At 38.7% G+C, this 24,370-nt stretch overlaps 1 protein-coding gene across 4 annotated transcripts in view; it reads left to right on the top strand.

Moving 5' to 3' along the window:
* The first annotated feature begins 1,033 nt into the window (after window positions 1-1,033).
* The window catches only part of WDR19 (WD repeat domain 19), a 109,947-nt gene continuing 86,610 nt past the window's right edge, over window positions 1,034-24,370 (top strand). For 3 of the 4 annotated variants that reach the window (XR_003612767.2, XM_028126579.2, XM_088021204.1), the window contains exons 1-6: window positions 1,057-1,114; window positions 4,175-4,266; window positions 4,572-4,637; window positions 7,978-8,103; window positions 19,782-19,897; window positions 23,338-23,453. Coding sequence is in view for 3 of the 4 variants with exons in the window: in XM_028126579.2 (XP_027982380.2) it covers window positions 1,109-1,114; window positions 4,175-4,266; window positions 4,572-4,637; window positions 7,978-8,103; window positions 19,782-19,897; window positions 23,338-23,453 (522 nt within the window). In the remaining variant the exon portion in view is untranslated. Of the gene's footprint in view, window positions 1,115-4,174; window positions 4,267-4,571; window positions 4,638-7,977; window positions 8,104-19,781; window positions 19,898-23,337; window positions 23,454-24,370 lie in introns of all 4 variants that reach the window. The other variant, XM_028126571.2, reaches the window with a different exon arrangement.

The raw sequence follows: 24,370 nt of genomic DNA, 5'->3' as shown, positions 1-24,370 counted from the left end.
TCATTTTAACAGGCAGATCTTGGACCTAAAACTAAAGGGAAACCTAAACATCAAAACCCCCAAGCAAGGGAACAGTACCCTCCTTAAGAATGGCAACACCCCTTATTATTTCATTGAAATCATAAAAATATTTTATTATTAATCAGAGAGAGAGAGCACACAAGCAGGGGGAGCAGCAGAGAGTGAGAAGCAGGCTCCCCGCTGAGCAGGGAGCCCGATGTGGGACTCGATCCCAGGACCCGGGATCTTGAGCTGAGCTGAGCTGAAGACAGATGCTTAACTGACTGAGCCACCCAGGTGTCCCTGAAATCATTTTCTTTAAGCGTTATGATTCCTACCTAAAGTCGAAAAGAAAAGGGTGGATTGTTCAACATTTTCAGACACTTGGGCAAAAGAAGTACTTTCATACTCTAAATAATAAAGCACCAATCTATGGCAGGACATAGTATTTGGGGAAAAGCTGCCAGGTCCAAAGTCTAAGGAGGGAAGCACTTAGAACTCATTTTTCTTGCCCAATTTAGTTGGCCTATGAACGCCTTAAAACAAAACAAAACTACTTCTCACATCCTATTTCTTCTTCCAGAAGACTGGAAAGGAAAAAAACAGATGACGCACGGGCCTGTCCAAGTCCTCTTTGCGCGTACTATGTAAGAGTATTTGCCCCGAGAGCAAATTTCCGTTCTCGTTTCATCCAACAGTCAGTGCCTTTTCGTTTCCTTGATTCTGGGCGCCCCCAACCGCCACCAAAGGCATCTTAGGAACCAGAGGCCGAAATTTACGCAGGCGCCTTTCAGGGCTCACAGAGCCCACCTCCCTCGGGTGAGTCCCCGGTCTCATCCAATCAGAGCCCAACCAGGAAGCCAGGGCTCAGCAGGGCCTCCTGACGCGCAATCTTTCGGGGCCTGCCTCTGCCAGCGTCACGTGATTCCAGTCCCCGCCTCCCGCCCTCCCCTGCGGAAGACCCCACGAGGCACCGCCCTTCAGCTAGTGTTCGCTGATTGGTCACTGCTCGCGCGGTCTCCTGGGTGACGGGAACGCGTTAGCCCTCTTGGAGCAGACCAGGTGCGCCTGCGCATTTGCCAGATCGCGCGGCCGGTCGAGCCTTGAGATGAAGGTAAATAACTTAAAACCCCCGGGGGGGGGGGGGCGGGAAAACGCGACCACTGTCTCTTAGCCTGCTGAGCGTCACTTCGAGGATAGGGGCCTGTGCCCTCACTCCCTCTTCCAGGGTGCGTTAGGAATGGGGACGAGAGCTGGGTGACCGGGGAGGGGAAAAGCGGGGGCGAAGTTGAGGGAAGGAGGGGAAAAGAAAGAAAATTGGAGAGGAGGAGAAGGCGGAGAAGGAGGCCTCGTTTCTGGGACCGTGAACGGAGTTGAAGGCACGGCCTGAAATGAGCAGTCTGGGTCAGAAAAGACCCCGAACTTCGCACCGCAGGAAGAACGGTGTGCTTGGAGGGTCGCAGTGAAATTGGCTGGATCGGGGGTCACGAGCTGGTTCTTTTCCTGCAGCTGAATCCCTGGCAAGCCGCGCGACTGCTCAGCACTTAAAAAGAGTGAAAAGCTTCTGAAAGAATAATGTCAAATTGTATTGCCTGTGACTGCTTTAATGTACAAATCACTCAGTGGCTAATATACATAAGTCACGGAGAAATCTGCACTTAAACACGCAGGTCTTGCTGGAGAGCATCATCCTCTGCACACACCGTTCCTACGCTTGGGCTTCAGGTGAACCCCATCCCCGGTCACTGGCTACAGCTCATTTCAAAACCCTTCTGCTTTGCTACAGCAATAGCTCTCTGCTCTGATCTGGCAAAGAAAGGGATAGTTCAATTTAAAAATTAATTAAGTCCTAAGGATTCCTCGTGGCTGTTAGCATGGAAAATGGAATTGACCGCTAATCATAACTTAACATTTCTAATGCGCTTCAGAATTCATGAAGTATCAGAACGGAGGAGATAATTATTCTTGGTTTACAATTGAGAGTTTTGTGCCTGAGGCAATTTAGGCCACTTGTTTTAAGCCCTACAACTGAGAAGTAAAAAACGAAATTCAAACCTTGTTTTTCTGGTTGTGAAGCTAGTACTTTTTGACTATACTGTAAATGGAGCATGTAAATGTAGCTCCGCGGAAGAAAAATAGGTAAGATCTCAGCCAGAAGAGGTCTACCATGAAGCTAATGAAATTTAAGTTTAAGGATCCCTCACTTGCATGAGGGGGTTCCACGGCCACGTGGTCACAAAATTGCAAAAGATGCCTTTATGCTTTTTCCCCCCCTTCAAGGTGTTTTCAGGCTCCACAAAACGTGGATGCACTGGTGATTATAGAACACTCCTGTTTCCAATAGAGGTGGATTTCATCTACTTAACATACTAAATGCTTATTGATTGGTGTTTAATTTTTTTTAAAGATTTATTTATTTTTAGAAAACATGGGTGAGCAGAGGAAGGGGCAAGGAGGAAGGGGGAGAGAGAATCTCAAGCACACTCCCTGCTGAGTGCAGGGCTCAATTTCAGAACCCTGAGAACATGACCTGAGCAGAAATCGAGAGCCTGACCCTTGGCCAACTGCACCACCCAGGTGCCCCTTGCTGTTTAATTTCAAGCACTGGATGAGTTTTGTGTGGCCACTCAGATTGTCAGGCCTCCTGTAGTACTATGTAAAGTTCATATGCCTAGATACGGTCTATGATTTAACCTAATTGTTTATAATTTAAGCTAATATTAAAATCTAAATTTTTCATTCAAGCTCTATGTTCTTAGTTGTTCTAGGTCAGTATTGTTTGATATAAATCTGTAAGCCAATGTAACTTAAAATTTTTAGGAGCCACATTAAAATGTTTTAAAAGAAATGGGTAAGATTAATTTAAATAATTTATTTTATCCAGTATATCCAAAATATTATCTCAATATGTAATCAATATAAAAAATTATCAATGAGAGATAGTTTACATTTTTCTATTCCTTGAAATGCCTATGTATTCTACATTTACAACATATCTAAATTCGGACTACCTACATTTCAAGCCCTCAATAAAATTTCAAGTCCAGTTGTGTTTTGTGGGTTCCATATTGGGTACCCCAGTTCCTGACTGAGTGAAAAGAAAGACTTTTCAGTTGTTACACTGTCCACCTAATAGCTAAATTAAGCACTTAATGATTAAGTAAATATGACTAATGGGTAAAGGAAGAAAATTTTGAATGAAATAGTTTGTATTTTTATCATGGTTAAGATTTTTTAAATGGTAGTTTTAAGTTTAATCTAAAAAAAAATCCATGCTACTCCCCAATATTTATAGCAGCAATGTCCACAGTAGCCAAACTATGGAAAGAGCCCAGATGTCCATCGATAGATGAATGGATAAAGAAGAGGTGGTATATATCTACAATGGACTATTACTCAGCCATCAAAAAGAATGAAATTTTGCCATTTGCAACAACATGGTTGGAGCTAGAGGGTATTATGCTAAGCAAAATAAGTCAATCAGAGAAAAGACAGTTATATGATTTCGCTCATTTGTGGAATCTAAGAAACAAAACAGAGGATCATAGGGGAAGAGGGGGAAGAAAAGGAAACAAGACAAAATCAGGGAGACAGACCATAAGAGTCTCTTAATCATAGGAAACAAACAGATTTGCTGGAGGGGGTGGGGATGGGGGGATGGGGTAACTGGGTGATGAACATTAGGGAGGGCATGTGATGTAATGAGCACTGGGTGTTACATAAGACTGATGAATCACTGACCTCTATCTCTGAAACTAATAATACATTATATGTTAATTAACTGAATTCAAATAAATTTTTTTAAAAAATCCATGCTACCGATTATTAGCTAAATTCAAGTTTATTTTACTCTTTAACATGTAAAACATTAAAATTATAATTTTTATAAAAATATTCAAAAACATTTAAAACCAAAATTTATAATAAATACTTGCCTGTGTATTGAGGTCCATACTTCATACAAAGTTTGTTGTTTGTCCATACAAACAACCAGATTGTAGAAGTTGGTTGGTTGGTTGACCTGATTAGTCATTTTGTCTGTTACATTGTTGACTTTTTCTGGATAAGCTCTAACAATAAGCCTTTACTATCTTGAACCCTACTGTTTTCATATCTTTGACCGACCCTTAAATTGCATGTCTTGAAAATATAAAAATTACCTTTATCTTTTTAGCGTATTTTCTCACTGCTCGAAAAGACTTGGCTTGGCACACCAGTACGGTTCACCTGGCAAAAAACATCAGGAAACTACCTTGCAGTAACAGGGTAAGAAATCAGTGAATGTTTTAAGTAAATCATCCTGGCTTCAAATGGCTGTATGCCTGCATAACCACACCATTTATTTAGTGGAAGTTCTTGTGTGATGGTTGTATAGTGGGAAAAAAAATACATTCACTTCCATTAACATCACAGTTCATAAAACCTTTTCCCTGGTAATAACTTTGTAGATATAAATTATGAAACTGTCATGAGAGAACATTGAAATCACTTGGATGGCAGCTTAATTTTTTAATATATATGTATAAAAAGAAACACTTAAATTATATTTTTTGTGTTCTGATTGCTTTTAGAGCTGATCATATTGTGAAAATCTTCGATCGCCATGGTCAAAAAAGAAGTGAAATTAACTTATCTGGGTAAGTACAGAGGTGGATCAGAAACTTATTCAAGCTTTCTTTCCTAAAAGATAAAAAAGTATTGCCTTAAAGCTATAATCAAATAGAATTTTACAACAACATATATAATCTGTGTCTCTTCTTTTGCTTTCTTCATTTACAAAGAGATTTGTGTTTTTGGGGTTTTTTGTTTTGTTTTTTTAAAAGATTTTATTTATTTGAGAGAGGGGGGAGGGTCAGAGGGAGAAGCAGACTCCCGGCTGAGCAGGGAGCCCGATGTGGGACTCGATGCGTGACTCGATGCGGGACTCAATCCTGGGACTCCAGGATCATGACCTGAGCTGAAGGCAGTCGCTTAACCAACTGAGCCACCCAGGCGCCTGGGATTTGTTTTTTTTTGGTTTTGCTTTTTAAGATTTATTTACTTATTTTTAGAGACAGAGCATTAACAGGAGGGGTAGAGGGAAAAGGAGAGAGAATCCCAAGCCGATTCTGTGCTCAGCACGGAGCCCAGTATAGGGCTCCATCTCACAATCCTGAGATCATGCCCTGAGCCAAAACCAACTGACTGTTCCACCCAGGCACCCCAGGGATTTGATTTTTTATACATAAGTTAGTGAAATATGTAGACATATAGCATATGAGTTAGAGTTGATATTTGTAACCTCCATACATTCACAGGGAAGCTTTAAGGTACAATTATGAATGAGTCCATATGAAAGATTTTTATCTAATTATAAACAAGTCTTATTTTGTTTGTAGGCAGAAAAGATAAGTCCATATCACTGTACTATTTCTTCTCATAAATTGTTGGAAAGTAGTTACTTTCAACATACTTTTTAAACTTTTTTTTTTTAAGATTTCATTTATTTGTCAGAGAGAGAGAGTGTGCACAAGCGGGGGAATGGCAGGCAGAGGAAGAAGCTGAGCAGGGAGCCCAATGCGGGACTCAATCCCAGGACGCTGGGATCTTGACCTGAGCTGAAGGCAGATGCTAACCGACTGAGCCACCAGGCGTCCCTATGTCATTGTTAAACTTTTTTTTTTTTTTTAAGAGAGTGTGTGTCCATGTGAGCAGCGTGGCTGGTGGGCGGGGGCAGGGGGAGAGGGAGAGAGAGAATCCTAAGCAGGCTCCATGCTCAGTGCAGAGCCCAATGCAGGGCTCAATCTCATGACCCTGAGATCATGACCTAAGCTGAAATCAACAGACAGATGCTTAACCAACTACTGAGCCACCCAGGTACACCTTGATACTTTTTACAGGACAAAGCCTATCCATTTCCAGGAAATCATTCTAGATTACACAAAACATAACTTAAGCATTTTTTTAAAGATTTATTTATTTATTTTAGAGAGAGCACGAGCACATGTGCAGGGGCAGAGGGAGACAGTCTCAAGCAGACTCTGCACCAACTTGGGGCTCCATCCGAGGACCCTGAGATCACAACCTGAGCCGAAACCAAGAGTCAGATGCTTAACCAACTGCGCCATCCAGGCGCCCCATAACATAAGCATTTTTAATGATTCTGTGTAATCATTACCTTTATTAGTTATTTTATTGATAGTCTCAGTCGTTATTAAGATAAGTAGAGTCCCTCACCTAAATGGTCTTATGCTGCCATGCTTTTTAAATTCATGTCTGCTTTCTGTAGTTTATTGCCACCATCTTTGCAAATCAGATTGTCTTCTTTTAGTCTCTAACAGCCTTTCCCACCTCCTGCTGTGCCCCACTTACCTGATGCCACCGTTTTGGCATTTCCCATTGCTTTATTAATTGTTGTTTGTTTTCTATATTTTGGGAAACAGATGTCAAGATAGTTGTAATTATGTCCAAAAATAAGAAGGCACTTAGTAAAGAACTTCTTTGAGTAAATTATATGAGGTTTTTTGCATCATCTCTGTGACCTCTATTTTGTTTACACAATGGCCATATATATATATTTTGGGGGGAGGCGTACTATTTTTTAACCTCTGAATTCTTTTGCTGTATTTATCGTAGCTGAATTCAACTGATCTCTAGATAAATAAAATACCGTATGTATTGTCTTTAATTGTTAGATGATTTTATAAAAAATTTGAAAGCTTCCCTCTTTCATACTTCCCAAATCTCTGAAAATACTAGAGAAAATTAAGATCCCAAAATATATTTTAGCATTTTGAAAAATAAAATGACCAGAGTAACTCCCAATTGTCTTAACTGTAATTCTGAGTATGGCTTAGCTGATATCCCAGAACAGAGTCTCAAAATGAAACATAGGATCAGAGAAGAAAAAGTTAATCCTCAAGGAAGCTTTTGATTTATAATAAATACTTTGAAATAATTTTGAGCAATAACATATTTAAAAAGCATTTCCTATTTATAACTGTTTTGTCATTTTAATTGCATCACTCTTATTCTATTATGATACAAAATGAAAATAACATTTCTTACCACTTCCAAAATCTAGTTTTTCCATTATTTGCAATCCCACATCTACCCAACCATGATCTGTTTTATACACAATTTATCTGGATATAACTTCATTTTTTATCTGTACCTGCTTTTTCTCTCTGTAAATCTGAAATAACCTTTCAGCACTTGGTCATACAAATTACCCCTTGATTCCAAATGTGATTCCTTTGTAGAGGTGCTTGATGAGTTTGTTTTACCAAAGGCCAGGATCTTAATAGTATCTAAGAAAATCTGCTAACTTATTAGGTGTGATTATATTTAATGTAGTATATATAAATGGTACGTAAAATAGAATTTAAGTTTTTCCCATCCCCTCAACAACAATAAAAAATTTAACTTAGTGGGGCACCTGGATGACTCAGTTGGTTAAGCATCCGCCTCTTGGTTTCAGCTCAGGTCATGATCTCAGGGTTGTGGGATGGAGCCCCACATCCGCTGAGCACAGAGTCTGCTTAAGATTCTCTCCCTGAACCATGAGAGACTATGGACTCTGAGAAACAAACTGAGGGTTCTAGAGGGGAAGGGGGTTAGGGGGATGGGTTAGCCTGGTGATGGGTATTAAAGAAGGCACATACTGAATGGAGCACTGGGTGTTACATGCAAACAATGAATCATGGAACACTGCATCAAAAACTAATGATGTATGGTGATTAACATAACATAATAAAAAAAAAATTCTCTCCCTTTGCCCCTCCCCCACTCCCATCTTGCACACTCTCTCTCTAAAAAAAAGAAAATTTAATATTTTCTAAGCAGTCAATAGTGAGTTGTATTTCTCACTTTAGAAAGTTTATGACCTACTCAAAATAGATTGGTCCTATTGTAGATAAAAATTACAAATAGATATTTAAATTTCTTTTCCCTACTTTAAGAAAACGTGTAGTGATATTTTGCTCTCTTTTTTAAAAGTAACTGTGTTGCTATGGATTGGGATAAAGATGGAGATATCCTAGCAGTGATTGCTGACAAATCTAGTTGCATTTATCTATGGGATGCCAACACAAATAAAACCAGCCAATTAGACAGTGGTATGAGGTAAGAATAACTTTTTTATTTTAAATCTTCACTTACAAATATGGTTATTTGTAGGTTTGACACTAACAATACTTAACTGCTATCATTATAAAGATGCATTTGTGAGTCATTTTCCTCTGAAAGAAAGTTTCTTTTTTTATCATTACATATAATCCTATTGATTTTACCCAATTAATTAGAATAAAATTGTTATGATTGTAAACTATCAGTGGCTTCTTAAAAAGTTGCTTTCAGTGGAACAGACTAAAATGTCCAAAGATGAGACAAAACATCTGGAAAAATCCAGAAATGGGCTTGGCCTCAGGCATTGCTGGATCTAGGGGTTCTAGTGATGCAGTCAAGACTCTCTTTCCATCTCTGAGCTCTTCCTTTCTCTGTATTGACTTTATTCTAAGTCAGACTCTCTCCATGGCTGCTGCCAACTCTTGGCTTATGTCATTCTTCACAGCAAGTTACACCAAGAGAAGAGCATATCCCCATCACATCACCAGTGTCTGCTCAGTTACTCAGAAGGTCTCTGAATAGGGTAGGCAGGGCCATGGGATTGAAAATCCCAGTAAGTGAAGAGTCGGATCAAGGGTGGTACAGTTCCCAAATGGAAAATATACTGGGCAAACAATAAATTACAGATCTCTGCTAAAGTAGAAACCACTTTAACATATGGAATAGAAAAATTTATTTACAACTAAAACTTGGCAGTTCAACCTTGAACGAGTTGCTTTACCTCTCTCTAAACCTCAGTTTCTTCTTGTATATGGGATGTGTGTAATAATAATATCTGCCTCATGGTGTCATGTGACCTGCAGATAGGCCACACACATATTGTAAGATTAGACTATAAATTTCCAGTTTGCCAAGGAGTAACAACCCAGAGGAAGCAAGGTGGCCATGCAGAACAGGATGAAAGGTAACCTTAGTGTCGTTTTCCTTAACCCTCCAAATTGACACATGAAGCATGCATTCACAGGGGATTATTGTCCACCCATCATAAAATCTTGATAGGTTTGAGAACCTTCATTTCTTGCTCTGTCCTTTTACACTTTGGGTATGCATCACTTTTTAAAAAGATTTTACATACTCTGTTCTTCAATTCAAGAGAATATTTATAAACATCAAGTATTGGTTCTTGAACCAAGTTCACAGTGAGAACACGTTCTCACCTGGAGAAAAATGCATAATTAATCCAAGTTGTTTCAGACTGGTATATGTCTGCCTCTGCTGTCTGTCTTCCCACAGATCCATTTCCTCACATCATCTCAAGAGTTGTTGTGACATTTAATTGTGTGTCATGGCCAGGCATGAAATTAAAAATTCAGTGAATGGTGGGTGTTATTGTAATTATCAAGGCAGAACCAATTAAATGTTAGTTTATATTAATATTTAATATTTAAAGGGCTTTTGTATTTACAAAAGTATACCCACTACTATTTGTTTTTTATTTAGAGGTCAGTCTATTATACTAAGATACTTAAACACAATTTTGAATATCAGTTTTTCTTAAATATATTCATTTTGCAAACATTTCCTTGAAAAATTTAAATTCCATTTACAAATTTAATTGGAATTTATTCTTTTGAGCATTTCGAACATCTTAAATAATACACAAAACATATTCAAATATAATCATTGCAAAACTTACTACAATGTCACTTAACTATCTTAAATTATTATGTTAACACAATGGATTGAATTTATTAATTTTTACTAAGTGTATTTTTATAACTTCTTAGAATTGTAGTGGTACTTCCCCTGATCCTACCTAGGCTTATAGAAGTTATGTCCTTGGGGTACAGCTATCTTTCCAGAGAAAACTCAAAATACAGCATCGCATTTATCAACCAGTTGATTTGTGGTTGGATTACTGGACATGGTTATTTCTCCCAAGGCCATTCAGACCTGAATTCTAGTCATCCTACTCAGCCTCTTTTCTAATTGACCTTCAGTTGTCATATCAGCAAGACTTTTTTAATTTATTTTTATTTTTTATTTTTTAAAGATTTTATTTACTTACTTGAGAGAGCGAGAATGAGAGAGAGAGAGAGCACATGAGAGGGGGGAGGGTCAGAGGGAGAAGCAGACTCCCTGCTTAGCAGGGAGCCCAATGTGGGACTCGATCCCAGGACTCCAGGATCATGACCTGAGCCGAAGGCAGTCGCTTACCCAACTAAGCCACCCAGGCGCCCTCAGCAAGACTTTTTTAAACCTGTGCCTTTCACATAGGTTGCATTTTTTTTTTATAGCCACGTGCATTTCCCTAAATAATATATTCTTTAAGTTTAACTTGGCCAAAAATACATGTAATTACTATATATTGTCCTGATCTGCTAGCATTACTGGGAACTTATGTGTGCCATAGTATCTTACTGTAATTTGTAGGGCCTTCTAGAGGCCTTATCTCTGAAGAAAAGAAAGATGGAGTCTGTTCAGCTGGCTCTTTCTTTTGAGGATATTTGGCTACTTGATCTTCTTGGAACGTACTGTTTAACTCTTTTTCTAGTTGGTTGTTATGTGACTGTTAGTGATGGTAAACTATTGAATGGACTCTTGTCACACTACTCTTATTAAATGTGACCACTGTTGCTGATCAGACCTTGTGCTTCTCATGTGGTTCCTCCTTTCTCTGGTGCTCACAATTCTTTCTATTCATGTTTTCTGAAAAGCAATCCCAGATAGGATTGAGTGTGTGAGATTTACTACAGGAAATGCCAGTGAGGAAACATAGAGGGGCAGGTTAGAAGAGCCACAGTGCATGTCTGACCTTGTAAAGCGGATAGGGAAGGAAGAAACATTGGGTAGAAGCATCTTATACTGCAGCCCAATTCTAAGTTCAGCTAGGCCTCTGAGGAGACTTTAAGCCAAAGTTACCCATCAGTGGAATCCTATGTCTCCCAGGAATGGGCATCAATAGTATCCCTGCCCACTCAGTTACTGTCTGGGAGCAGCCTATGGGAAGGCATGGCCCCAGCATGTCAAGGTGATGGATTCCAGTGGGGCCCTTCATCAGTTACACGTTCCATAGCTAGAGATCTAAGAAGCATATTCTCATAGCTGTCACACCTGCTTAAACAGATAGAGAAACAAGCATATTGATCTTTTAAAAACATACACTTAATAGATGAAACCCAGCAGCCTGGGATATTAGTACTTATTAGAAGTAATTTTCTAACTAAACATTTTATTATATTCACCTATTGTTACAACTAACTTTCCATATACTTTAAGTGAATTTTGGTCTTCCGTATATCAGCATTCTTGAAAGCAGTGTTGCTTTCTGTAAACAGTAAATGATCTATCAGTGGTTCTCAAACTTTAGCTGTATCAAAGTACCTATTAAAATACAGATAGCTGGGCGCCACCCCCAGAGTTTTTCATTCCGTAGGCCTGGGCTGGGACCAGAGAACTGGCATTTCTAAAGTTCCTGAGTGATGCTGTTGGTCCTGGGATTGCATTTTCAGAACCACTTTTCTACACCCATTGTGATTTCTTTCCTTGATACATAGGATGAGCTACTTTCCCAGGAGTCCTGATGTCATTCAGTAGGGAATTGTATGGAAGTTCAACCAGTAGGTCTTAGAATGTACTTAAGAACTGGTGGTAGGTAAATGTGCTTTCTACCACTTTCTGAGTGAGCTAATCTTAATAGTGACAGAGGTGGGAGAGACAGGAAGATGGCCATGGAGTAGGAGAACCCCAGGCTTACTTCATCTCACGAATACAACTCATTAACTATCAAATCCTAAACACCCCAGAAATCAACCAGAAGACTGACAGAACAGACTCCACAACTAAAGGGAGAGAAGAGGCCACGATGAAGAAGGTAAAAAGTGTGGAGGCATGGTGAAGAAACGGCTCCTGGCTGCTGTAGAGAGGAAGGAGCCATGGCCACGGAGAAGGGCAACAGAGAGAGGAACACACAGGGGAACACAGAAGTAAAACATTTTCTCAAAGCCTTTGGTGTGGAAAATGAGAGGGCCTGAATTTTATGAATTCTTGTGACCAGTGGGGCTTAAAGCCTGGAGTTTTCAGTGTCAGTGGGCTTGGCTAGGATAGATCCTGGAAGGCCCTGCCTCACTCCTAGAGAGAAGGTGGGGAAACAACCTGGGATGTACAGCATGGAAACAACATCTGAAGAGAGCCCAGGGCACAAAATGGGGAAATTATTTGCTCTTGCTAGAGCATGTCCCTGAGAGATAGTATTCACAGAGATACCTCTCCAGGAACAAAGGAGTGGGTCAGCACCATTTCTCCCACCCCTCAGCATAAACACAGAGCCACCTGCAGAAGCAGTGCAGCATGGGTACTGGCTGCCTAACTTGCTTATACTAAGCACTCCCTGCGCTTTGGTGGAACTGCTTTTCTCAGTCATGCTTACCTCATTCCCCCCCGCCCCCGGAAGATCAGCACAAACCCCTGCCCATACCATGTCTCCCAACCAGAGAGTGCTGCAGGGCCTCAGTTCTGGTGGAGGTGGTGACACTTCTCATTTCACAATCAGACCAAAGCACACCTAGTTAAAACTCAGCACATTCAGGTCAGGGACCAAACACTGCACACAGCAGGCAAGGAGAGCCTCTGCAGATGACTGGCCTGAAGGATATAGAGCAGCCAAAACACAATAGCAGAGTGCATGCAACACACATTGGGGGCACTCCCTAGAGCGCCAGGCCCTGGGCACCACATGACCTCTTCATAAGGTCATTACATTCAGGAGCAGGAGACAGACTGGCTTTTCTAACACACAAAAGAAGGCAGAGACTTAGAAAAAATGAGAAGACAAAAGAATTTATCCCAAATCAACAAAATAAGATGACAGCCAGAGATCTAAGTGAAATAGATATAAGTAACATGCCTGGTGGAGAATTTAAAGCAACAATCATAAGGATACTCCACTGTGCTTGAGAAAAAAATGGAAGACATCAGTGAGACACCAAAGAGATAAAAGAGTTAAAAAAGAATCAGAGATGAAGAGTGCAATAAACAAGATCAGAAACATGCTTGATGCAATGAACAGCAGGCTGAAAGACCCAAAGGAATGAATGAATGACTTAGAAGACAAAGTAATGGAAAGCAATGAAGCTGAACAAAAGAAAGAAGAATTATGCAACACGAGAATAGACTGAGGGAAACAGTGACTTTATCAAATGTAATAACATTCCTGTTATAAGAGTCCCAGAAGAAGAAAAGAGAGAAAAGGGGGCAGAAAAATTTTTTGAGGAAATAATAGCTAAAAACTTTCCTAATCTGGAGTAGGAAACAGACATCGAGATCCAGGAGGCACAGAGAATTCCTATCAAAAGCAACAAAACGGGCCCACACCAAGACATATTGTAATTATATTTGCAAAATATAGTAATAAAAAGTATTCAAAGCAGCAAAAGAGGTCACTAACTTACAAGGGAGAACCCATAAGGCTAGCAGGAGACTTTTCAACAGAAATTTAGCAAACCAGAAGGGAGTGACATGGTATCTTCAAAGTGCTGGATAGGAAAAATCTGCAGCCAAGAATGCTCCATCCAGCAAGGATATCATTCAGAACAGAAGGAGAGATTTCCCAAACAAACTAAAGGAGTTCATGACCACTAAACCAGCCCTGCAAGAAATATTAAAAGGGACTCTTTGAGTGCAAAGGAGAAACCAAAAGTGACAGTATAAAGGAGGAAGCACAATTTTATAGACTATTTCTGTAAAAAATCAAGGAACTCACACAAAAAAAGGATATAAATAAGACGTACCTAAAATGTGGGGAGTGGAGAGGAGAAAAGAATGGGTTCAAATTGAATCGACCATCAACTTAATATAGACTGCTATTTACAGAAGAGGTTATATACAAACCTAATGGTAATATCTCAAACATGGCTAATAAACGTGCAAAGAATAGGAGAAAGAAATCCAAATATATCACTAAAGAAAATCAGCAAACCATGAAAGAGAGAAAGACAAGAGAGGGCCAGAGAAAATCTCCAGGAACAACCACAAAACAAGTAATAAAATGGCAATAAATACATATCTGTCAGTAATTACTTTGAATGTAAATGGACTAAATAAAAAAAATAGGCTGTCAGAATGGATAAAAAAACAAGACCCATCTATGTGCTGCCTACAAGAGACTCATTTTAGACCTAAAGACACCTGCAGATTGCAAGTGAGGAGGATGGAGAAGCATCATGCAAATGTATGTCAAAAGAAAGCCGGAGTAGCAATACTTACATTGGACAAACTGGACTTTAACACGAAGACAAAGAAGGAGACTGTATAATCAAGGGGACAAGAAGATATAACAATTTTAAATATTTATATACCCAGCATGGGAGCACCCAAATATATAAAACAATAACAAACATAAAGGAACTAATCAATAACACAGTAATAGTAGGGGACCTTAACACCCCACTTACATCAATGGACAGATCATCTAAACAGAAAATCAACAAGGAAACAATGGCCTTGATGACATAGTGGACCAGATGGACTTAACAGATATATTCAGAACATTCCATCCTAAAACAGCAGAATACATATTCTTTCATTTGCTTTTTTTTTTTTTTGAGAAAGAATCTTAGACCCCATGCTCAGCATTTGAGCCCAACACAGGGCTCAGTCTCACAACCCTGAGATCATGACCTGAGCCGAAATCAAGAGTCAAATGCTTAACTGACTGAACCACCCAGGCACCCCAGAAACACATTGTTTCAAGTGCATATGGAACATTCTTCAGAATAGACCACGTATTAGGACACAAAACAGGCCTTAACAAATAGAAGATTGAAGTCATACTATGCACCTTTTCTGACCACAATGCTATGAAACTAGAAGTCAACCACAAGAAAAAATCTGGAAAGACCACAAATACATGGAGGTTAAATAACATGCTACTAAGCAATGAATGGGTCAACCAGAAAATAAAAGAAGAAATTAAAAAATACATGGAAACAAATGAAAATGGAAACACAACAGTCCAAAACCTTTGGGATGCAGCATAAGCAGTCCTTAGAGGGAAACATATAGCAATACAGGCTTACCTCAAGAAGCAAGAAAAATCTGAAATAAACAACCTAACCTTACACCTAAAGGAGCTAGAAAAAGAACAATAAATGAAGGTTGAAGCCAACAGAAGGAAGGAAATAATAAAGATTAGAGCAAAAATAAATGATTTGGAAACTTAAAAAACAATAGAACAGATCAATGAAATTAGGAGCTGGTTCTGTGAAAAAAATCGATAATATTGATAAGCCTCCAGCCAGTTATCAAAAAGAAAAGAGAAAGGACCTAAATAAACAAAATCACAAATAAGAGAGAAGAAATAACAACCAACACCCAGAAATACAATTACAAGAGAATATTATGAAAAACTATATGCCAACAAATGGGACAACCTGAAAGAAATGGTTAAATTCCTAGAAACAAATAAATTACCGAAACTGAAACAGGAAGAAGTAGAAAACTTGAACAGACCGATAACCAGCAAAGAAATTGAGTCCATAATCAAAATTCCCAACATACAAAAGTCCAGAACGAAATGGCTTCATGGGCAAATTCTACAAAACATTTAAAGAAGAGTTAGTGTCTGTTCTTCTCAAACTGTTCCAAAGAATAGAAAAGGAAAGAAAACTTCCAAATTCATTCAATGAGGCCAGCATTACCCTGGTACCAAAACCAGATAAAAAGAATTATAGGCCAATATCCTTAATGAACATGGATGCAGAAATTCTCCATAAAATACTAGCAAACCCGATCCAACAATACACTAAAAAAATCATTCACCATAGGGTGCTTGGCTGGCTCTGCCAGTAAAGCATGCAACTCAGTCTCAGGGTCATGAGTTCAAGCCCCATGTTGGGCATGGAGCCTACTTAAAAAAAAAAAAAAAATCATTAACCACAATCAGGCAGGACTTTTTCCTGGGTTGCAGTAGAGGTTCAATATTTGCAAATCAGTCAATGTGATACACCACATTAATAAAGGATAAGAACCGTATGATTGTTTCAATAGACACAGAAAAAGCATTCAATAAAGTATAGTATCCATTCATGATAAAACCCCTTAAAAGTAGGTTTAGAGGGAACCTACCTCAACATAACAAAGGCCATATATGAAAAACCCACAGCTAACACCACCTGAAACTGAAAGCTTTTCCCCTAAAGTTAGGAATGAGACAAGGATGTCCACTCCCACCACTTTTATTCATCATACTGGAAGTCCTAGCCACAGCAGTCAGACAACAAAAAGAAATAAAAGGCAACCAAATCGGCAAGGAAAAAGGAAAAGTTCCACTATTTGCAGATGACATGATACTATATATAGAAAACCCAAAAGACGCCACCAAAAAACTAGAACTGATACAGGAATTCAGTAAAGTCACAGGATACAAAATCAATATACAGAAATTACATTTCTTTACACCAATAATGAAGCAGCAGAAGGAGAAATTAAGAAATCAAGCCCACTTAAAATTGCACCAAAAAACCATAAGATACCTAGGAATAAATCTAACTAAAGATGTGAAAGACCTGTACTCTGGAAACTATAAAACACTGATGAAAGAAATTGAAGAAGACGACACAAAGAAATGGAAAGACATTCCATGCTCATGGATTGGAAGAACAAATATTGTTAAAATGTCCATACTACCCAAAGCAATCTACACATTTAATGCAATCCCTATCAAAATACCAACAGCATTTTTCACAGAACTAGAATGAACAATCCTAAAATTTGTATGGAACCACAAAAGACCCCAAATAGCCAAAACAACCTGAAAAATAAAAGCAAAGCTGGAGGCATCACAATTCCAGACTTCAAGTTATATTATAAAGCTGTAGTGAGCAAAACAGTATAGTACTGGCACAAAAATAGGCACATAATCAGTGGAACAGAATTGAAAACCCAGAAATGAACCTACAACTTTATGATCAATTAACCTTCAACTAAGCAGGAAAGAATATCCAATGGAAAAAAGACAGGCTCTTCAACAAATGGTGTGGGGAAAAGTGGATAGCAACATGCAGAAGAATGAAACTGGACCATTTTCTTACACCAGACACAAAAATAAATTCAAAATGAATTAAAGACCTAAATGTGAAACCTGAAAACATAAAAATCCTAGAAGAGAACACAGGCAATAACTTCTTTGACATCGGCCTTTGCATCTTCTTTCTAGGTATGTCTCCTGAGGGAAGGCAAACAAAATCAAAAGTAAACTCTTGGGACTACATCAAAATAACAAGCTTCTGCACAGGGAGGGAAACAGTCAACAAAACTAAAAGGCAGCCTACAGAATGGGAGAAGATATTTGCAAATGACATATCCAGTAAAGGGTTAGTATCCAAAATATATGAAGAACTTACAAAACTCAACACCCAAAAAATGAATTATCCAATTTAAAAATGAGCAGAAGAAATACAGATGGCCAGTAGACATATGAAAAGATGCTCACATCACTTATCAGGGAAATGCAAATCAAAACTATAATGACCTCACGCCTGTCAGAATAGCTAAAATCAAAAACAAAGAAGCAGTAGGTGTTGGTGCAGTTGTGGAGAAAGGGGAACCCTCTTATACTGTTGGTAGAAATGCAAACTGGTGCAGCCACGCTGGAAAACAGTATGGAGGTTCTTCAAAAAGTAAAAAATAGAACTACCCTACAATCCTTCAGTTGTACCACTCAAGGTATTTACCCAGAGAATACAAAAATACTAATTCAAAGGGATACACACACCCCGATGTTTATAGAAGCATTATCTACAATAGCCAAATTATGGAAACAGCCCAAGTGTCCCATTGACTGATGAGTGGATAAAGATGTGCTATGTGTGTGTGTGTGTGTGTGTGTGTGTACATATGTGTATATCTATATGTATATACACACATAGATATATACACACATATATACAATGGACTATTAGCCATAAAAAAGAAAGAAATCTTTCGATTTGCAACATCAATCGAGCCAGAGAGTATAATGCTAAATGAAATAAGTCAACCAGTGGAAGACAAATACCATATGATTTTATTCTTATGTGGTATTCAAGAAACAAAACAAATAAGCAAAAGAGAAAAAGGCAAATGAAGAAACTTTTTTTTAAAAAGATTTTATTTATTTATTTGAGAGAGAGCACATGAGGGGGGCGAGGGTTATAGGGCAAAGCAGACTCCCTGCCGAGCAGGGAGCCCGATGCGGGACTCGATCCAGGATCGTGACCTGAGCCGAAGGCAGTTGCTTAACCAACTGAGCCACCCAGGTGCCCCAGAAACACTTTTAACTATAGAGAACAGGGGTGCCTGGGTGGATCGGTCAGTTAAGTGTCTGCCTTCCACTCAGGTCATGATCCCAGGGTCCTGGGATCAAGCACAGCGTCGGGCTCTCTGCTCAGCCGGGAGTCTGCTTCTCCCTCTCCCTGTGATTTCTCTCGCTTTCACTCTCTCTCAAATAAATAAATAAAAATACTTAAAAAAAAATAACTGTAGAGAACAAACTGATGGTTACCGGAGGGGAGGTGATGGGGGGGGAGGGGGCGAGGGGGAAGGATAGGTGAGAGAGGTGATGGGGATTAAGGAGTGCAGTTGTCCTAATGAGCACCAGGTAATGTATGAAGTGCTCAATTACTATATTGCACACCTGAGACTAATATTATACTGTATGTTTTAGCTAATTGGAATTTATTTTTTTTAAGATTTTATTTATTTGAGAGAAAGAGCATGAGCAGGGGGGAGAGGCAGAGCGAGAGGGAGAAGCAGCCTCCCTACTGGGTAGGGAGCCCAATGCAGGACTTGATCCCAGGACCCTGAGCTGAAGGCAGACGCTTAACCGCTTAACCGACTGAGCCACCCAGGTGCCCCCCCTTATGTTGTTTTAAATTCTCACGTTACTGAAGCAGAACATACCAGTTATATAATGTGATATATCAAATCTACTACTTTGCCATTAAGTTTGAGGTCTTTCCAAATCATTTTACCTATTATACATGTCCCTTTCGTTGCTTAACCGACGGAGCCACCCGGGTGCCCCAACTAATTGGAATTTAAATAAAAACTTTAAAAAGTGACAGAGCTAGAAAAGATATGTCCTATTTAATTAAGGTGGTGAATTCCCAATGGTTTTTCCAATTTAATATGTTATAGGACCCTACTTTTAAAATTAAAAAAAAAAATTTTAAGGTGGGGAGGCTGAGGGAGAGGGAGAGAGAGAGAATCTTAAGCAGGCTCCATGGCCCAGTGTGGAGCCTGATGCGGGGCTCGATCTCACAACCCTGAGATCATGACCTGAGCCAAAATTAAGAGTCAGACGCTTAACTGACTAAGCCACCCAGGCACCCCAGACCCTACTTCTTTTTTAAAGCATGTGGTGTCATCATCCATTAATTTTTAATTTTTCCACATTTACAACTATCATTAGACTAAACTATCTCATCATGAGTCATTTTATGAAATTTGAGGTTCCATCACGACTGAAGTAGAGTTTCTATTCATTACATATGTATTTTAGGTCTAACTGACTGTAAGATCATTTTATAGCATCTCCAAAATGTCTTTAGCCCTTAGTCTTTGTCCTAAAGCATTAAGTTCTAATTTTGTACTTCAGTTTCTAAGTAGATATTAAAGTTATTCATGAAATACTTTTTAAAAGAACTATCTGGAGATTATGACTGAATTTTTTAGTGATTTATATCTTAATGTTACAGGGATCAAATGTCTTTCCTTCTTTGGTCAAAAATTGGAAGTTTCCTGGCTGTTGGAACTGTTAAAGGAAATTTGCTTATTTATAATCGTCAGACATCTCGAAAGATTCCTGTGCTGGGTAGGTTATAGCTGGAAATACTGCTCACTATTTGAGATGCTTTACATAAATGTATGTTTTACTGCCTCAGATTTTGCTGATATTGCAAGGGAAATTGTATAGTAGTAAAGCTCCCCTGGTCAAGCTCTGTAACTAGCTAAACTATAAGATCCCTCTTCACTGTCTACTAAGAATCACCAGGCCACATAGACTGGTTGCTCTAAGGTCAGCCTGTGCCTTTGAACACCAGGACATTACTAGCAGATTGTACCTTTGGACATGGAATAGCTCATGTGCATATCAACACGTTAGTGGGTGGACTGAAACATTTGGTGACTATTTGGTCAGAATATATCTAGATTCTTAATTCTAATCTCTCACTCTCCAAACACCAATTTAGTCTAGGTATGCACTGTGAGTTATATTTGCCTCAGGGTATATGGTGAGAGGGTGTTTGTTCCTTGTTTTACCTTGGTTCAGACTCTTTGATTCCCCGAATCTGTGGTCATTAGCATCTGCCTTCTGAACACCCACGAAGAACCAGATCAATTCTTTTCAATTATTATAACATCATGCTGGTAAATGGTGAAACTGGTAGGCTTAATTATACCCAGGTAGCCAAAAAATTATAATTTATTGCTAAGGAAGAATTAAACTCTGGAGATAAGAGTGCCCACAGAATACTTGAGAAAGTGCCTTTCAATTAAGGACACGTAATTATTTCAATTTTTTTCACATATATGTCTATCTTTAATATTTATATTTTTGGTGCTTCAGCCAAAAGGTAATGCCATTGATCCATTTGAAAAACTAAAAATATTACAAAAATCAACTTTCACCATATAAATTGACTATTTGACTTCAGTTAGGCATTTTTTTTGTATCCCACTTCATCTATAGGAACACCCTAGCAGTTAACTTACAGGCCCCAGAACATTTGACACTTGACATATAAGAAAATAATTTGTCAAAGCATGATTATTTTGTGTCAGGTATTTGTCACATATACATGATTTTATAGGTGATCTTTGTATTTAACATGAATATTGATTCTCTTCTGAGTCATTTATTAATTGTGTAAAATGGGCCTGAGGAGATTCAGGTTAATTATATATCTTAGGTCCTTTAGCTAAATATATAGCTGCCTCTCTCAGAGTTGGTTATGACTTGTGGCTCTGCTTTTTTTCCTTTTAAATAACTCACTTTCCTAAATCCAAGCCTTTCCACTCTAAGAGCCCCTACATGGTAGCATGATCTACCAGCATTTCACAGTAACTAAAATCTGTTAACCTTGTTGAATCTTGCACTGATTTATTTCCTTCAACTAGCCTATATATAGGCAGTTCTCATGTTGCATGGTTCTTATATACATGAAATTCATTTACTACAGTTTAATTAAATATTGCCGGTCTCCCAATAACATGGTTTGAACTTCAGTTACCATAGTAGATTAACTGTGAGTTAATATTATTTAAATAAGTCAGTACATGTAAAGTGCCCAGAGTACTGTAAGTAGGCACACAAAACAGGTTGACTGTTCTTGATGTTAAAGCTAACCTGAGTTCTAAGCACTGGAATCAAAGAAGCCACGAGGTATACAGGAAGGTGGAGGAAGAGATTTTCTTCTCCCTTTCTGGAGTATAGCAAGGAGTTTGTCTTTGGCCTTTTTGCACCTCTTTGTGCACTCTTCTTTCCTTCCTAATGCCCATTTCTTTGGGCCCAGTTGCAGTGTCCCACACAAGTCCCTTAATCTATGATCACTAAACTCTCCTACATCTCAGTGTCTTCTCTGAATGGTCCCTTCACTTTGAGCCCTGGTCTCCTGATTTGAAATGCCATCTGTATCCTGACCAGTCCCATATTGATCTCTTCCTATCTCTAGACTCATATCCAACTGCTTATTCAACATCTCTCACGAGATGTCTAGTAAAACACTTCAAATTTAATCTCTCAAATCCTTTTGACCCACAGCTGTCCCTCTCAACCATCGATGACATCCCATCCTTTTAGATCTTCAGGCTAAAACTTTAGCATCATCCTAGATTCCTCTCTCTCATTCCTCCGTATCTAATTTGCCAGGAAATCTTATAGGCTCTTCCTTTAAATATTTCCAGAATCCAGCCTGTTCTCACCACCTCTTCCGTTACCATTGTGTGTGAGCCTCATACATCTTTTCCATGTGAATTTCTGCAATCTCTGAACTGGTTTTCCTGCTTCAGCTCTTTCGCTGTAATACAATATTCTCAAACTAGGGGCCAGAGTGAGCTTTCTGCTCAGACCATCTCACCCGGAGTCAAAGCCAGAGTCCTCACAATGGCCAGCTAGCACCCGCATGACCTGGCCGTTGCAGACTCTCTGATTTCTCTCAGACTCCTCTCTTCTTATTTCCTCTACTCCAGCCACACTATCCTCCTTGCTGAGCCTCTGACACACCAGGATTCTGGCCTCAGGGTCTACCCACTTAATATCTACTTATTTAGATCCTATTTCCAGCATAGGTACTGTATTAAGTTCTGTAAGGGGTAGAAAGAATAAAATTAATGTCTCTGCCCTCAAAAAGCTAAAATAGCTAAACTTATATAGCACTTTCTATATGCCTGGCACTCTTCTAAATGCTTAAACTCATTTGATCCTCAATTCTATGAGACAGGCCCTACTATTATCCCTAATTTATGGATAGGTGACTAAGGAATAGAAGTGTTAAATAGCTTACTCTATGTTTTATAGTCAGTGGTGGAGCCGAGATTCAAATCTAGACAGTCTGGCTCCAGAATATGTATACTTAACCATTCTAATCTTCATTGTAGAATTAATCTTGAGACTCAAGGATTTTTCTATCCCAGGACCTTCAACAAATGCATACAGTGTCAAGTATAAGATTTCCCCCCAAAATTGAGTTTTTGCACTGGCTAGATTCCTCACTGAAAAAGTTTCCTGATACTTACTGCTTCCATCTAGTATCAGTTCCCACTAAGGTGCATTCAGATTTGTATCTTAGCATTATCAGAAATCATATGTGCTCTAGTTTTACATGAATAGCCAAAACTGTGACTATTGAATCTGTTTATACCAAGGGTCTACCACACTTTGAAGCTCAGTATAGTAAAGATAACTTGAGTGCCTTGGGATTTACTGGTCTTAAGACATTATTGTTACAGGTTTGGTTATATGGTAAGCAAACAAACTTGTTGAGAAGAGTATCTTTTCATGTAAGGCCCATGCTCATATCCATATCAATAGTTGAAAAGCAGTATTGCTCTTATATAGCGTTACATTGCTTTAGAACTTGGTAATAAACTTTTAAATAAGGTTGCTTAGACCCTAACTGCTTTGATGAGATTTAACATTCCTTGTCTGTTTAATATCGGCAGCATATTACTTAGACTTACAGATTGACATCACGGTTCTTTAAATTTTTTTGAGAAGCCCATGTGTCTGTACAAAAATCATCTCTTTTTCAGGAAAACATACTAAGAGAATCACATGTGGATGTTGGAATGCAGAAAATCTGCTTGCTTTAGGTGGTGAAGATAAAATGATTACAGTTAGCAATCAGGAAGGTGACACGATAAGACAGGTAATACAGTATCATTTTTGGTCTGATATATTCCAAAATTTCCCTGAAATAAAGTTTGTCTACCAAACTAATCTACGAAATTTTAAAATCTCTATGTGAGATATGTATGTAATAACTTCCTTTTCTAAACAACAAAAACTGTTCTTTTTATGTATCAGAACACTTCTTTCCTAAGAATCCTTTATCCAAATATCTTCCTTTGTACATTTGCTATTACCTAGTATTGGCATGGATTATCGGCTCTGTGGTTATAGCCAGGCTGTATATTTGTGAGATAACTCTGACTTTGTATGTGTATATTCATAATATAAATGTTAATAACTGGACTCAGAGTCTGGTTTGCCTGATTCTAAAGCCCATGCCTTTAACTGGTATGTTAAATTGCTTCCAAACTAACCCTAATTAAATTTAGTTTTAGGATTAAAAGTTACTACTATTCAAATTTACCAATTGATTAGATCTTCAGTGGCTCCTTAAGTGAATTTGTATTACCAATAGCTACTACATAATCTCACCAGTGGGTAAATTTTACTTTGGACTACTTGGCATATGGTTTAGTATTGCTAGGACAATATTGACTAGCAAATTCTTTGAATACCCTCTAAGTATATGGCACTGTGCTATGTACTTCAGAAGAAATATGAAATATGGTCCCATATTAGGTCTCTATTGCTACATAATAAATTACCCCCAAAACCTAGCAGTTTCAAAACAATATACATTTATTGTTTTGTAGTTTTTGTGGATGAGGAATGCAGGTGCAGCCTAGCTGCATTAAGGTCTCACAAGGCTGCATTTTATCAGTCAAGGTTGGAGTCTCATCTGAAGGCTTGACTGGGAAAAAATCGGTTTCTAAGCTCAATCACATGGTTGTTGACAAGAGTTCAGTTCCTTACAGGTTGTTAGGCTTAGGACCT

Source organism: Eumetopias jubatus, unplaced genomic scaffold (assembly GCF_037043125.1).
Source record: "Eumetopias jubatus isolate StellerSeaLion01/CBP00866 unplaced genomic scaffold, mEumJub1_p1.0 scaffold_2, whole genome shotgun sequence".
NCBI classification, from domain to species: domain Eukaryota; kingdom Metazoa; phylum Chordata; class Mammalia; order Carnivora; family Otariidae; genus Eumetopias; species Eumetopias jubatus.
Note: the sequence above shows the minus strand (reverse complement) of the source record. Positions and strands in the feature narration are given on the sequence as shown.